At 35.8% G+C, this 14,955-nt stretch overlaps 3 protein-coding genes across 3 annotated transcripts; 1 reads left to right on the top strand and 2 right to left on the bottom strand.

The window, feature by feature from the left end:
- Nucleotides 1–293: 293 nt before the first annotated feature.
- Nucleotides 294–7,042, bottom strand: ncbp2 (nuclear cap binding protein subunit 2). The gene is made up of 5 exons (XM_020651558.3): nucleotides 6,887–7,042; nucleotides 3,214–3,300; nucleotides 2,720–2,814; nucleotides 2,466–2,604; nucleotides 294–817 (listed from the first exon to the last, which is right to left on the bottom strand). Exons 1-5 carry the CDS (start codon nucleotides 6,959–6,961, stop codon nucleotides 719–721), a joined length of 495 nt encoding a protein of 164 aa, XP_020507214.1. The 5' UTR covers nucleotides 6,962–7,042; the 3' UTR covers nucleotides 294–718.
- Nucleotides 7,043–7,982: 940 nt separating this feature from the next.
- fkbp2 (FKBP prolyl isomerase 2) lies at nucleotides 7,983–9,734 on the bottom strand. Its single transcript, XM_020651557.3, has 2 exons — nucleotides 9,097–9,734; nucleotides 7,983–8,432 (listed from the first exon to the last, which is right to left on the bottom strand). The coding sequence occupies exon 1, from the start codon at nucleotides 9,574–9,576 to the stop codon at nucleotides 9,160–9,162; it is 417 nt and encodes a 138-aa protein (XP_020507213.2). The 5' UTR covers nucleotides 9,577–9,734; the 3' UTR covers nucleotides 7,983–8,432; nucleotides 9,097–9,159.
- Nucleotides 9,735–11,256: 1,522 nt separating this feature from the next.
- On the top strand, nucleotides 11,257–12,592 carry ncbp2as2 (NCBP2 antisense 2 (head to head)). Its single transcript, XM_020651553.3, has 2 exons — nucleotides 11,257–11,410; nucleotides 11,528–12,592. The coding sequence occupies exon 2, from the start codon at nucleotides 11,613–11,615 to the stop codon at nucleotides 11,916–11,918; it is 306 nt and encodes a 101-aa protein (XP_020507209.1). The 5' UTR covers nucleotides 11,257–11,410; nucleotides 11,528–11,612; the 3' UTR covers nucleotides 11,919–12,592.
- Nucleotides 12,593–14,955: the final 2,363 nt, after the last annotated feature.

Below are 14,955 nucleotides of genomic sequence, written 5' to 3' on the forward strand. Positions count from 1 at the left end.
TATTCTCATTCACATTATACCTTTTAATTATATTCTTTTAAAATACATTTTTACTTTTAAAATATTTTAACTAAACATAACACTGCTCTTTATCTACTACAGTAGATTAGTAAATGGCCAGTAGTATGTTAAAAGTTCATAATATTACTGTTAAGGATTTTGCTTCAGTTACTGGTGTAACACAGTTAAGACAAGATAAATAAATATGTATTTGAATGAAATGTATTTTTTAAATCAGCTCAGACCGATGGAGTATAGAGCAGGATAAGAGAAAATAAAAGCTTTCCCAAAGATGTCAAACAATTCTTTATTTAAAAAAAGTATTCACAATAGTAAAGAAGATGAAAACCAAATTCCAAATGTTTGTTTTTAGAACAGAATGCCAATATGACGGAACATGGAGACTCGTCAAGTTCATTTAGTCATGTTATTTGATGCATCAGTGACCCGGTCCCTACATGATATCAGATCCTTTCCAGTCTGTAGGGAAATGTACAGAACAATGAAAACATCCCCTCATATCACACGCTAACTTTGAGGTTCGGCATGTGATCAAAGTAGACTGGATGCAGGAACGACGAGTCAGAGACGGTGGAGTAAGTAGCCCTCTTGTTCTGGCTGCTGTTGAGTGTTTGGCGTTCACATTGAGGAAACAATCTGTTGAAGCTGTTGTGGCATTGTTGGAGAATGTATCCAGGACTGAAGGTGGGGGTTCCTTTTAAAAACTATTGCGCGCCTCTGTGGGTCGATGCTGGCTAGCCAGCTTCCCGTAGCCGCCTCTGGCCGGGTCGTAGTCCTGCCTGTACTCGTCTCTCACCTACACAGGAAATAAAAACACAGCCAGAGGGCGCAGGTAAATACACATCTTACATTATTTTAGTGAAAGATTCTTATGCTGAAGTTAAAGACTGGAGGGCATTTATACAAAGAAAACATGTCTGTGCTCTCCGCCACAATAAGATTCTTCTTCAAATATTAACTTTATTTATTTACACTCTCCCAGAAGGCTCCTTGTGTACACTACAGCAAGATTGTACATTATTATGCATATTCTATTTGCTAACAGCATAATATACACTTTCATTTTTCAAAATGCCATGCAGTAGTAATGCTGTCTCTTCAAAGGTCACGCTTAATCATGCATAATTTATTTTTCAAGTGATATCACTTTCTAAATATCATACTGGTGTATTAAAATGTCATCATATAAAGTATTGATCTTTCTCACAGTCATTCCACTTTATCTCATTTTTCAAATGCCATACTACGCTGTGTTTTACATCGCTTCTCCAAAATACCTGCGATGCACAAAACACAAAACTTTTTTTAATGTGAAGAACAAACTTAAAGATTACATCACAGTCACACCCCCATCCAAACAGATGTTTACAGTCAACAAGCAAACAGCTGGAAGAGAGAACGTTAGAACCCTCTATATAACTACTCTAGTGGGAACACCATGTGTGTGTAGGCTGTAGTTCCTCAAGCGAATTTGGATTTTTTAAAGTGTGTTCAAGCATTTTTAGATGAAAATTTGCTTGTTAATTTTAATACAATCTTTATTTAGCATTAGTTTCTCAAAGAGATCATTTCTGCATTAAGCCCATTTACTATTAAAGCAAGATTTCAGGCCAGATTCCAAAAAAACATTAAAATAATACATAAAGTGACTTTAAGAGAGGGAGAGTCCCTGTAACCATGGATACTCACATACACCTGGAATCAGAGTAGAAACACTGAGCTGTGGCTGACATTAAGCAGCATGTATGTATAGAACTGGAAGAGTCTTGATTATACGGATGTAAGCACCATTTATTTTATATACTGGGTTATAATTTATATGTCAGGATCCAGATGATGTCACAGCAACTGTAACTAAGACACACTATCAGGCTATCGTTAAACTGTCACTCTTTTCCCTAGAAGCACAACTGTATCAATCAATCAATGTATTCATTTTATTTACATGGATCTGAATCACAACAAAAGTTATCTCAGGACTTAAAAAAGAGCAGGTCTAGACTGTAAGCTCAGTATCTAATTGTAATAAGCTGGAGGCTCACTCAAACCTGTACTGTGAAGTACAAGCTCATCTCAGCAAATACACACAGTCAGTTAAGAGAGCACACTGCTGTCCTTTCAGAATGAGACAGTTTTGTCAACGCAAACAAACATCGTCATGGATACTGAGGTGGAATAGAAACTTCTCAAACTTCAGCCGATAGACGTCTTCATTACTTTACAAATCTGTGCAGCCTGAAGCTGCAGACTTTGAATTGATTTAGTGAATCAGTCTAAATAAATTCAGTTCATTAATGTTTACTTTTATTACAAACATGCCCTTCTATTAGTTTCCTACAGTTATCTCTAATAACTATAAAGATAAACATTTTAACATCTAACCCTGTTAGCAGCTACGAGATGATTATTACCAACTCAACACAAACAAACGTAACAATCCTTACCTGTCCTCCAGACTTGCCGCGGCCGTACTGCCGCCCCTCTTTGAAGCCGGCGTCCCAGTCAGTCCTGATGATGCGGTCATCCAGCCGTGTGCCGTTAATAAAGCGCATGGCATTCTCTGCACCGATGCGTGTGTAGTATCTGATACAGCCAGGTGTTAAGGTACGTTACAGGCTCCTAAACGTGCACACTCCAGACTACTGTAGTAAAACCATTAAGTCGTGACTAAATGAGCCGTCATTGTTCAAAAGGATACTCTACAAAGCAGAATCCACAGGCCGTCTTCTTGACTTTGTCCAGACCAATGATGATGCGCTTCACGTCTCCACTTTTGGAAAACAGCTCGTGCACCTTTTCATCAGTTACAAAAAAAAAAAAAAAGAAGAGCACAACAATCTTGTGAGATTATAAAATATACTTTTAAAGGATTTCAGACAAACATGTTTAACCCTGAAATGCTTTTAATCTTTTTTAAATAATATTCATATTTAAAAAAATTATCATTTTAATGTCGTGTTTTAAATATAGTTTACATAGCATACCACTTTCTAATTCACATTACGACTCACAACTTGAGGAACACAGTTATCAGAGCACAAAAATAATGTAGCAAGACATAAAAAGATGTGATAGACAAATCTGTAACCACAAGTTAGATTTATTTTTTTTACATCCTGTCACATGATGACAACATGACCACGTGCAAAGAAGTTGGTGAATACTCTTAACCAATAGCCCAGTGTATCTCACCTGCTCCTCAGTGGTGTAGAAGGAGAGATTCCCGACATATAAAGTGTTACTCTGCTTCAGCAGCTTCTCCTGGTCATAGCGATTACCCTGAAAACACAAGACAAATAAAAACATGATGAATGAGCACCACTCTCAGGAAGACTTCTGAAAGTTAGAGCTCTTAACAGTAACCAGATTAGCTATTTCATGCCACTCATATTTCATCTTTGCACATTCATTTCATTATAACATCTGTTCACATTCATATGTTCATAGCATTTTCTTTTAACATCTCTTTCTGCACACTGACACTGTATTTGCACTTTAAGATGTTTATTTTCTCACACACTCTAGTTGACAATTTAAGTTTCAGCTTTTTACTTTAACTTAATTGGGGCCGGCTCGAGCTGGAGCGGACTGGTAGTGTCGGTGCTCTCACTGTTTGTCTATGGACACAGACATAGAGTCTGTTTTCTGCCAGGAATTTCCAAGATCAATTCTGGAAGAAATCTCAGAATCAGTTGAGGAAACGGCCTTGAAGGTAATATGTCTGTAAATGTTTTAATTACTATATTTCTACTGCTATACTGTATATTTTTGAGAAATTGTAACAATCTGGGATTAATAAAGTATTTCTGATTCTGATTCTAAACTACAGGACCTTAGTGGGAGTGGCCTGCGGAGCTGTGCATTCTGGGATTTGGTGTCTTTCATCAACATGAGCCAAAAAGACACTTTCTGCCTTTTCTCAGCCAAGAAGGCACCAACTTCAAAATGTATTTCACATTTCTACATATATGACCCAATGTCAACACAGATTCATGTTTCAAGTTAAATTTTTGATGTATATGCATTTTTTTTTCATCTTAACATTTGTAGGGTTTATTTACTAAGCAATATTTCCTTCTGTTTCCTAAATAATCTGCTGCTGTAACACAACAATGTCCAAGTTTGGGATCAATAAAGTTTATCTATCTATCTATGACATGTCCATATTGTTGAATGTTACCACTTACACTGTATATAGCATTACAGCAAACACAATATGTGAGAAAGAAATAGGAGCAGACATAAGAAAACCCGCAGCCCTAGTACCATCCAGGACTGTCATCATCAGTCCAGACCAATGCTCTCAAGTCTCACACATTTCAACCTGTTCACGCTCACACGCCACACCTTGTATTTCTCAGATAAATTACTAGGATAACGCCCACCAAGTTGAGCTGCTATATTTTTTAACTATGGAACAGATAGGAATCAAGGGGGTTTCCCACAGAGTTCAAAAGGAGCTTGCCACGCACCAGCTAATCAAAAAAAAAGAAATATAGCTACCCAACAGCCAATCAATAAATAGCATTGCTGTATCCGGGTAAGATTTTACGACGGAGGATTAGGGCATTACCTACCTTTTTTTTTTTAAATTAATTTCGATATTATTCTAATTTACAAGATTAAAGTCGTAAATTTACGAGAATAAAGTCATAAATTTACGAGAAGAAAGTCCTAATTTTACGAGATTAAAGTCATAAATTTACGAGATTAAAGTCGTAAATTTACGAGAATAAAGTCCTAAATTTACGAGATTAAAGTCCTAAATTTACGAGATTAAAGTCCTAAATTTACGAGAATAAAGTCCTAAATTTACGAGAATAAAGTCATAAATTTACGAGAATAAAGTCCTAATTTTACGAGATTAAAGTCCTAAATTTACGAGATTAAAGTCGTAAATTTACGAGAATAAAGTCCTAAATTTACGAGATTAAAGTCCTAAATTTACGAGATTAAAGTCCTAAATTTACGAGAATAAAGTCCTGAATTTACGAGATTAAAGTCCTAAATTTACGAGAATAAAGTCCTAAATTTACGAGAATAAAGTCATAAATTTACGAGAATAAAGTCCTAAATTTACGAGAAGAAAGTCGTAACTCAGATAAAATAAGATAATCCTTTATCTTATATTTAACTCAGATAAGATAAGATAATCCTTTATCTTATATTTAACTCAGATAAGATAAAATAATCCTTTATCTTATATTTAACTCAGATAAGATAAGTTAATCCTTTATCTTATATTTAACTCAGATAAATTAATCCTTTATCTTATATTTAACTCAGATAAATTAATCCTTTATCTTATATTTAACTCAGATAAATTAATCCTTTATCTTATATTTAACTCAGATAAGATAAGTTAATCCTTTATCTTATATTTAACTCAGATAAGTTAATCCTTTATCTTATATTTAACTCAGATAAGATAAGTTAATCCTTTATCTTATATTTAACTCAGATAAGTTAATCCTTTATCTTATATTTAACTCAGGATAAGTTAATCCTTTATCTTATATTTAACTCAGATAAATTAATCCTTTATCTTATATTTAACTCAGATAAGTTAATCCTTTATCTTATATTTAACTCAGATAAGATAAGTTAATCCTTTATCTTATATTTAACTCAGATAAGTTAATCCTTTATCTTATATTTAACTCAGGATAAGTTAATCCTTTATCTTATATTTAACTCAGATAAGTTAATCCTTTATCTTATATTTAACTCAGATAAATTAATCCTTTATCTTATATTTAACTCAGATAAGATAAGTTAATCCTTTATCTTATATTTAACTCAGATAAGTTAATCCTTTATCTTATATTTAACTCAGATAAGATAAATTAATCCTTTATCTTATATTTAACTCAGATAAGTTAATCCTTTATCTTATATTTAACTCAGGATAAGTTAATCCTTTATCTTATATTTAACTCAGATAAGTTAATCCTTTATCTTATATTTAACTCAGATAAGATAAGTTAATCCTTTATCTTATATTTAACTCAGATAAGTTAATCCTTTATCTTATATTTAACTCAGGATAAGTTAATCCTTTATCTTATATTTAACTCAGATAAGTTAATCCTTTATCTTATATTTAACTCAGATAAGTTAATCCTTTATCTTATATTTAACTCAGATAAGTTAATCCTTTATCTTATATTTAACTCAGATAAGTTAATCCTTTATCTTATATTTAACTCAGATAAGATAAGTTAATCCTTTATCTTATATTTAACTCAGATAAGTTAATCCTTTATCTTATATTTAACTCAGATAAGTTAATCCTTTATCTTATATTTAACTCAGGATAAGTTAATCCTTTATCTTATATTTAACTCAGATAAGTTAATCCTTTATCTTATATTTAACTCAGATAAGTTAATCCTTTATCTTATATTTAACTCAGATAAGATAAGTTAATCCTTTATCTTATATTTAACTCAGATAAGTTAATCCTTTATCTTATATTTAACTCAGATAAGTTAATCCTTTATCTTATATTTAACTCAGGATAAGTTAATCCTTTATCTTATATTTAACTCAGATAAATTAATCCTTTATCTTATATTTAACTCAGGATAAGTTAATCCTTTATCTTATATTTAACTATATTGATCATCATCAGCTACAGATCATGTTTATTTATGTCCTCATTACCCTCCAGAAAGTTACAAGAAATGTTTCATCAATTCAAAAACTTGTAAAGTAATATAATCAATTTAACAAATTAACCATGTTTAACCTTTGACCCGAGCTGCCCACTCTGTTATCGGTAACGTTAACGTAACAATTCAACACCTCGGTTTCCATAGCAGCCGTGAAGTCTTAATGTAATATAAAAGTTCCTCCGCCTCACCTTAAAGTGTTGGTCTCTGTATTGACTAACATCGATGTAAGAATCGCTGGTCAAAGCGTTTAATTTCACAGCCATTGTTGAGGATTTGTGGATACGCCGCCAGCAGCTATTCAACTTCTAGCATAGCGGAAACACAATGAAGCCGTTTCCGGTTTTTGTGTCCGTCTTAAAAAGAACTCCGGGTGGATCGAGTAACACACAGCTTGATGGCGCCCCCTTGTGTTAAAGGCATTATTTAGATCAAGCCTGTTGCTTATAAAACGATGTGGTGACATATGATTGGCTGCTGTTATTAAAGGATAGACAGCCTGCTGAGGGGACGCGTCATTTTACCCTTTGACTCTTTCATTTTTGCATGTTACTATATTATATCTATTTCTTTACTGTGTGCACAATTTTTTTTTTAAATCTATTTTTTTGTACATTCTTAATTTTTCTTTTTTTTAATTTAAATTGTAGTGTTCACTTTTTGTTTGAAATCTTTGCTCTCTGCTGCTGTAACAATGTACATTTCCTCATTGTGGGATAAACAAAGGATCATCTTATCTTTTCATGATACCAGATATATAATATATTAAATGGATATTCAGATACAATTATTAATCTTTGTCTGATATTATTTAATTGATGATAACAGGTGAAATATTGCAAATATTTTGATTTCAGGTTTTCCAATTACTAATTTTAACACTGAATAAATACTTTGACATTTTATTCATATTTTTAGATATTCACCTATTTTTTTGAAATATATTTTCCAAATAATTGTCTTTTTTACTTTCTCAATGGTTTAACAGTTTCTCCTCTAAAAGCTCAAATATATATATATATATGAAGGAACATGTTGAAGTTGATATATATGGTGCAATATGAAAAGTGTTCAGTGCATCCATCAAGTATCAAAGACAACCTGCATAGTACTTGAAGTTACATCAAGTTACGCATGTGGTTTATAATTCCAACTACACATCAACATGCACCGTACATATATAACAAAGAGATTAAACCTAATGTAAAGACACAATGAACTCTTTATTTATTTTTGCTTTCCCCAGAGGGGCTTATTGATCCAACAAAACCACTCTAGACTGAAAACTTTCCAGTAAGGTCAACATTTTATTATAATAAATCAAATAGTTACAGTAAACGAAAACGTGTGTTTTCAGCTGTCCTGCGGTCTTAAGTTTGATTTCTTAAACAACCTGATAATACTTCAGTACGAAGTAGAGGAATGAAAAGACTGGCTTAAAAAAAAAAAAAAAATTCAAAGAAATTTAGAGCAAACATGAGATGAAGTTGTAATGACTTTATAAATCAGCCCACGGCGAGATCCTGTTCTTATCTGCTCACTGTCAGTTCTACTCATGTTTAGCAAACACTTACAGTCCATTATTGTACAATATAATTACATCAGTGCAATAAATCAGAGCATAAAAGCCAGTAAGGGACGACTGTGGGTCTGCTGACGGTCTCCTCCATAATGTGTCTTGTAGTCGTCATCTAAGTACAGATTCTCTCCACCCGATGCTGCTGCAGCTCCTGGAACCTGAAAGACAAATACAGAACACTGATTTATATCAGCTGCTATTTTTGTTCTTCCCTTTATCCCCCCTTGAACCGGAGTTGATCCCACACATGCAGATTTCTACATTATATCACAACACTTGTCCTCAGAGCACAAACAGAAACCCCTTTTCAAGACCTACTAGAAATAATTAAAACATTTAAATAAATAAAAAAAAAAAAAAATGTACAACTATCAAACCTAAGGCTACACATTGGATTTAACCCTTCAGATCTGATATCTAATTTCAGGAACAGATACAAAATCATTACAGTGTGAAGTAATGCAAAAATCAGAATCGGCAATTGGCCAAACTGTTTTTATTTTATTTTAATTTAAACAGTTTCACAATCAGAGTCTCTGTAGATATAAATAATATCCATGTCTGTGTTTGTTCACATTTATTTTAAAGCATCGACATGAAACACGTTGTTGTTATTGTTGTAGAGATAAGCATATAAATGTTGTGTTCCAAAGCACATGGTTATGTTCTGCTTTTTTCTTTAAACTGATCTCAAGACCTCATGTGACCAATCTGCCCCACAGAACAAACAATTCGCCATTTTTCTTTTCCCTGCAGGATGAAATGAACGCGTTACAAAGTGCATGTGAAACCACATTTGACACACATCTCTAAATTACTGACGTTTTTGAAAGTTATCCCTCCTCTCCTCCTTTCCTCTCCTCTCCTCTCCTCTCCTCTCCTCCATCAGAGCTCGGATCTCCTCTCGATGCTGAGCAGCTCCACCTCGAAGATGAGCGTCGCTCCTCCGGGGATTTTCGGCGGAGCTCCCCGGTCTCCGTAGCCCAGCTCGGCGGGGATGACCAGCTTCCTCTTCTCGCCCTCGCACATGCCCAGCAGGCCCTGGTCCCAGCCTTTGATCACCTGGCCGGTGCCCAGCGTGAAGGTGAAGGGCCTGTCCCGGGAGACGCTGCTGTCGAACTCGGCGCCGTCCTCCAGCTTGCCCGTGTAGTGCATGTTCAGCACGTCTCCTTTGCGGGACTTGATGGGACAGTTGTCCACTCGCTTCTTGATGCCGATCTGCAGCTTCTTCTTCTCGGCTCCGCTCCCGGTCACCGAGCTCAGAGAGAGCACCGTCACAACGAGGATCACTAGAACCCGCATGTCTTGCAGCCTGCAGCCCGCCTGAAGGTTCCGGACGCTGAGAGTGATTCTGAGAGTGAAGAAATGAGGCTCAGAGCTGATGTGCAAACTCGGAGGCTGAATGAGGGGAATGAACTGGGAAATATATGTGATTGAAAGCGGATGTACGTGTGACGTGACCATAGACTGTATGTGACCCGGGTCTAGTTTACCGGCTTGTGTTACAATGAAAGATGTCCGGAAACTGTCCGCGACAACACTGAAGTCAGCTTCACTTTCGTTAGAATGACTCTGTGGGTATAGGAGTTATTTGTGCCTTGTTTTTTTTTTTTTTTTTTTTTTTTAAAGGTATCCCTGCCTCCCCCTTCGACATTTTTTTATATTATTGTCCTCTGTATTGATTATTTATTTATTTACTTATTTAGTCTGTATAGGTTCAGTGTACATTGTTTTTGTTAAAGCCTCTTTGAGTTTTCAGAAAAGCGCCATATAAAACCAATGTATTATTATTATTATTATTATTATTATTACATTTAAAGGGTAATGTTCTTACCTGGTTTCAATGGTTAACGTAAAGAAAATTGAATTTGTGAAGTACTAATCACTGTAAGAGTCTTACCAAAGTTTTAAAATCTGTCTAAAGATTTGATTCATCTTGTAAACTATAAATCATCAACCTCGGAATTGGTTGTTTGACAAAAACATTTTAATGAAATTACTTCTTACATAGATTTTCTGACAGCTTAGTCTTAGTTTGTTTTGGTAAAGCAAACAAAAACATGTAGCCCATATCAATATAGTAACTGTTCAATGTAATCAATCAGAAAAGTGTAGTCTCCAATACAGTATTGAATATCTAATTTCATCTTTCATCTTTGTCAAGAACTTTAAGTCTTCCTCTATGAGGTTAAATACAGAAAGGGAAGTTTCTTTGAATGTCTTTCTCAAAATAGCTACACAGCATTACATGTTATTTGGCTATCAAACATTCAGAAATATAAATATATATATTGTACCCCACTTTACTTTTTTTTAGAGATAGTTTCCTTACGAACAAAAAATATATATTTTCCACAAATCACATATATTAATAAAATATAATGCATTTATATGACTTTAAACAACCCATACATATTTGATCCACCTTCACAGAGAGGCATCTAACCAATAAAATAAAGCCGACTCTAATGTATTTGTAACTATTAAAGCCGTTTTTAAACTTTAAGTATTCTTTTTTTATAGCTTACATGTGAACCTCGTCATTATTTAATAAAGTAACCTTGTTTAAAATGGTGCGACCATATGTGTGAAAAGTCCATCAGAAAGAAACAGAGAGTAAATTGACCATTAGTAAAGAAACATGCATTTCTGTCATTTATTCACAGAAAGGCAAAGTTTTCTTTATCTTTATTTTCCCCCTCCATTAGACCAGGTGTATATTATATGAAAGCCCTGTAGAACCAGAGATTGAGCCCCCAAAAATTGATTAACAGTATATATTGTTCCCCACTATACTTTTTTTTTAGAGATAGTTTCCTTAGGAACAAAAAAAGATCTTGTCCACAAATCACATAAATTATTAAAATATAATGCATTTATATTACTTTTAAACCACCAACAGCTCATAAATATGGAAAGTTTTTTGCCTATTTTGCTTTAAAAAAATAAAAAATAAAAATGTTTTCCATCCAGACCGATGTGTGTAAACAAAGAGCAACAGAGAGACTTCCTTTAACCGTCGAATGAGAAACTAACTTCCTTTTTAACCATCGAATGAGAAACCAACTTCAGCCCCTCTCCTCAGCCTGTTGTTACGTCACCCACTGTAACCCAGCGGTGACCTGGCTCAGCTGAAGTAAGTCAAATACTTCACGTATTGTTGTAAACTTACTCCACAGCATCAGCATTCGTAAAGTTCTGACTTTATTTGACACTTTCAGCTAACTCACGTTAAACGTTTGTGTCATTTTAGGGCTGAAACCCGAGATTTGAAAGAGGCTGCTAAAGCTAAGGTATCCGTGTGGAGAAAGGACCGCAGGAACAACAACTCTTCAAAGATGATTTTCCGGTTTTTATTCAACCTCATCAACAACCCCCAGGTCATAGAGAAGTTGGCGGAGTCTCGTCCGATCCGCAGGGCGGCTCAGATCACAGCGTACGCCATCACCAAGGCTCAGATAGCCGGCAGGGACGCGTCGCAGCGGGCCCTGCGCTCCAGGACTCTGCAGCAGGTGAAGCAGGAGGCCAGCAGGGTCCCAGGAGACATGGGAGACATGAGCAGCCGCTTCAAGAAGGTCAAGGAGACTTTTGTGAATGAAGTGAAGGAGGGATGGAAAGAAGGCTCGGGGCAGATCAAGAAATGAAGAGGACGACCCTGAATGTAGATTCTAAAGAGAGAGAGAGAGAGAGAGAGAGAGAGACTGGGACATCATCATCCTCAGCTGACTGAGTTGAACATCATTAAAGAAAGTGTTTCGGAAAACTGCAGCCTAACTAAGTGGATTCATGCTGATCAGCTCACAATCAAAATGTCTATTATTGTTTTTTTTTATAATGTAAAGAGGCCCTACAACAATAAGTGGCCAGAGAACTCAGGAGAATATTTGTTTAGCTCAATAAATTCACTGACTTTACATTTCTGAGAACATGTGAACATATACGTGCTTATTTCATAATTCAGGAAGTCTTGGAAAATAATGAGCAGAAGTTCCTCCTACGTGAATTCTCAATTTAAAGTATTCTCAAACTCCTTGAGATGCCTTTTAACAGATGGCTCTTTATTATTCAAAGCCTCATAACTGGTGGTTTAACGGTTTCTGACAAAACGTGGCATGACGTTTTTACATCTCCTTGTAAGGTTGTTCACTGGTCTGTGTGACACAAAGTCCTGCCACAGAGCTTTAATGGATCTGCACGTTAAGTTGTAAACAATTCATGTTCATAAAGTGTACATATGTAGAGAGAGAGCGGATGTGTATAGACAATGAATTCACCACTTTGTTCTGCCTATAAATAAAGACTTTAATTTATAACACGACTCTTTGACTGTCACACTGTCTCCGTTTACTTTGAGGGACAAGTTACAGAAGAAAATGTGGAAACTTAACTTTTCAATGTTGGATATTCAATTTAGATCTTTAGAAAAAACGGTAACACGTTATAATAACCATCATCTATAAAGGGTAAATAGTTAATTAACCATTAGTTAATAGTTATTTACTGTTAACAATGAAATTATAGTTAATGTTTGCTAATGATTTGTAATGCTATAATTTATGTTATGTTAACAGTTTATTGATGCACACATTTCATACACTTTATAAAGTGTTTGTTAATGATGACCAAATGATTTATAAACCTTTAAGAGATGGTTTATAAAACATCTATAAACATTACAGAGACACATGGACCAGATATTTGTTCATGGTTTGTAAATATTTTATAAACAGGGTTCGTGCAGAGCTTTGAAAGTCTGGAAAATGTTTGATTTTAAATATAGTGTTTTCAAGCTTTGAAATGTGCTTGAAATTTGAACACATGCTGGATTTACTCTATATTGACCAGCGTTGTAATTTAACAAATTAAAAAAAATTGTATTCTGTAAATTAAAAAAAAAATGAAGTCGTAATGTTTTTTTCTCCGTCGTCTCGTGTGAGTGTTGCTCCCCGTGCTTTCTTTCCTTGCGCACACGCCTCACCTGGCGATCGCTTCAGGAATTATCCAGAACCACGTGGACCCGCTCACATGGACCTATCGCTCTCGATACTACCATGCCAGGTTGCCGTTTCAATGCCAACTGGCTTGAAAATGATAAATATAAAAATTGGTTAAGACGAGGCCCATTTAAGGATGTCCCAGCACACAGGGAGGACTATACAGAGGTAACTGGTTCCTCATCTTTCCCCCTGAATTTCTGGAGTCATCAGTGGCTAGAAAATGTTGAGGTGGCGGAGCGTGCACTACAGATCTTGCCCTTCCTGAATACATACATAAGTGCTGCAAAAAAGGGAACTGTAGCAGAGCCATCCACCAAGTCTTGTTGGAGAGGACCTCTTCCCGGCAAAACTCAACTTTTTTCTCATGGTGACAAGGGAAATCACTCCATTCCTCAAGTTATACCAGTCTGACTTACCCATGCTCCCATTCATGAATGAGGACCTTGCCAGTCTGCTGAGAGGATTACTCGAGAAATTCATAAAGCCAAGTGCCATGCAGAGTGCTACCAACACACTGAAACGCTTACAGGTTGAGGATGAAAATGCAAAGAACCATGTTGATGTAACAAAAATCAAAGCTGGATTTGTGACAGAGAGAGCTCTAGAAGAGCACAGAAAGAAGCACCCAGATGCTCAGAGGCTGAGGCTGGAGTTCAGACAGAACTGTACGCTGTTTTTAATGAAGATGGTCTCCAAGCTATTTGAGAAGGCTCCAATCAGGTATCCTCTTGTGAGACATCTGTCTGTTCTGGACCCAAGGGTGCTCATTAGAAATAAGGAAACGAGCACAAGGAAGCTCACCTGTGTTCTTCAGATCCTTGTGGAAGCTGGACGCATCCATGACAAAAACCTGTGATGAGGTTCTGAAGGAGTTCAGTCGGTTCTATGACCACAGCCTGAAGTCTGATTGTTTCAGGAGCTTCAACCCACAGAGTGAGAGTTTGGATGTGTTCTACCATGAGATGTTGTCCACTCTGTGGGAGACAGTGAGGGATCTCTTGATCCTTTCACATGGCCAAGCCTCTGTTGAAACAGGTTTTTCAGTTAACAAAGAAGTGGTGGTGGAGAACCTGCAAGAGCACTCCCTGGTGGCCCAGCGTGTCATTCTTGACCATGTGAAGAGTGTTGGAGGATTGCAGAACATAGCCTACACTAAAGAACTACTACTTTCAGCAGCTTCTGCTAGACAGAAGTATCTACTTTATCTAGACAAAAAGAAAAGGTTACAGAGGGATGAGAAAAAGTTGGAAAAAAGGAAAGGAATAATGGAGGAGATAGTGGAATTAAAAGCAAAGAAAAAGCGGTTGGTGGAAGACATTCAAGTTCTGAGCACGTCTGCTGATCGCAAAGCAGAAAAAGCAGAGACTCTTGGAAACCTCAGCTTTGTGTCCAAATCGAATGGACTTCGGAGGGCTGCAAAAGAAAAAGAGAGGTCTCTTGAGACTGTGGAGAGTCGGTTAGGAGATAAGATTAAGGAGCTGAAGGAGTTGCCATAAGATTGAAACAGTAGACCAGTGTTGACCAAAGTCAGGGTTATGTTGGTTTTGATCATAATTAGCCATAGAACATGCATTCTTTTCATTAGTTGCACATCTAAATGCAAAGAAAAATGTTATTGTCCCTATACAGTATGTTTTCCCATTGAATTGTACAGTAGTGACCTATATTATAGTGAAGAAAAATG

This window comes from Labrus bergylta, chromosome 6, assembly GCF_963930695.1.
Source record: "Labrus bergylta chromosome 6, fLabBer1.1, whole genome shotgun sequence".
In the NCBI taxonomy this organism is placed as follows: domain Eukaryota; kingdom Metazoa; phylum Chordata; class Actinopteri; order Labriformes; family Labridae; genus Labrus; species Labrus bergylta.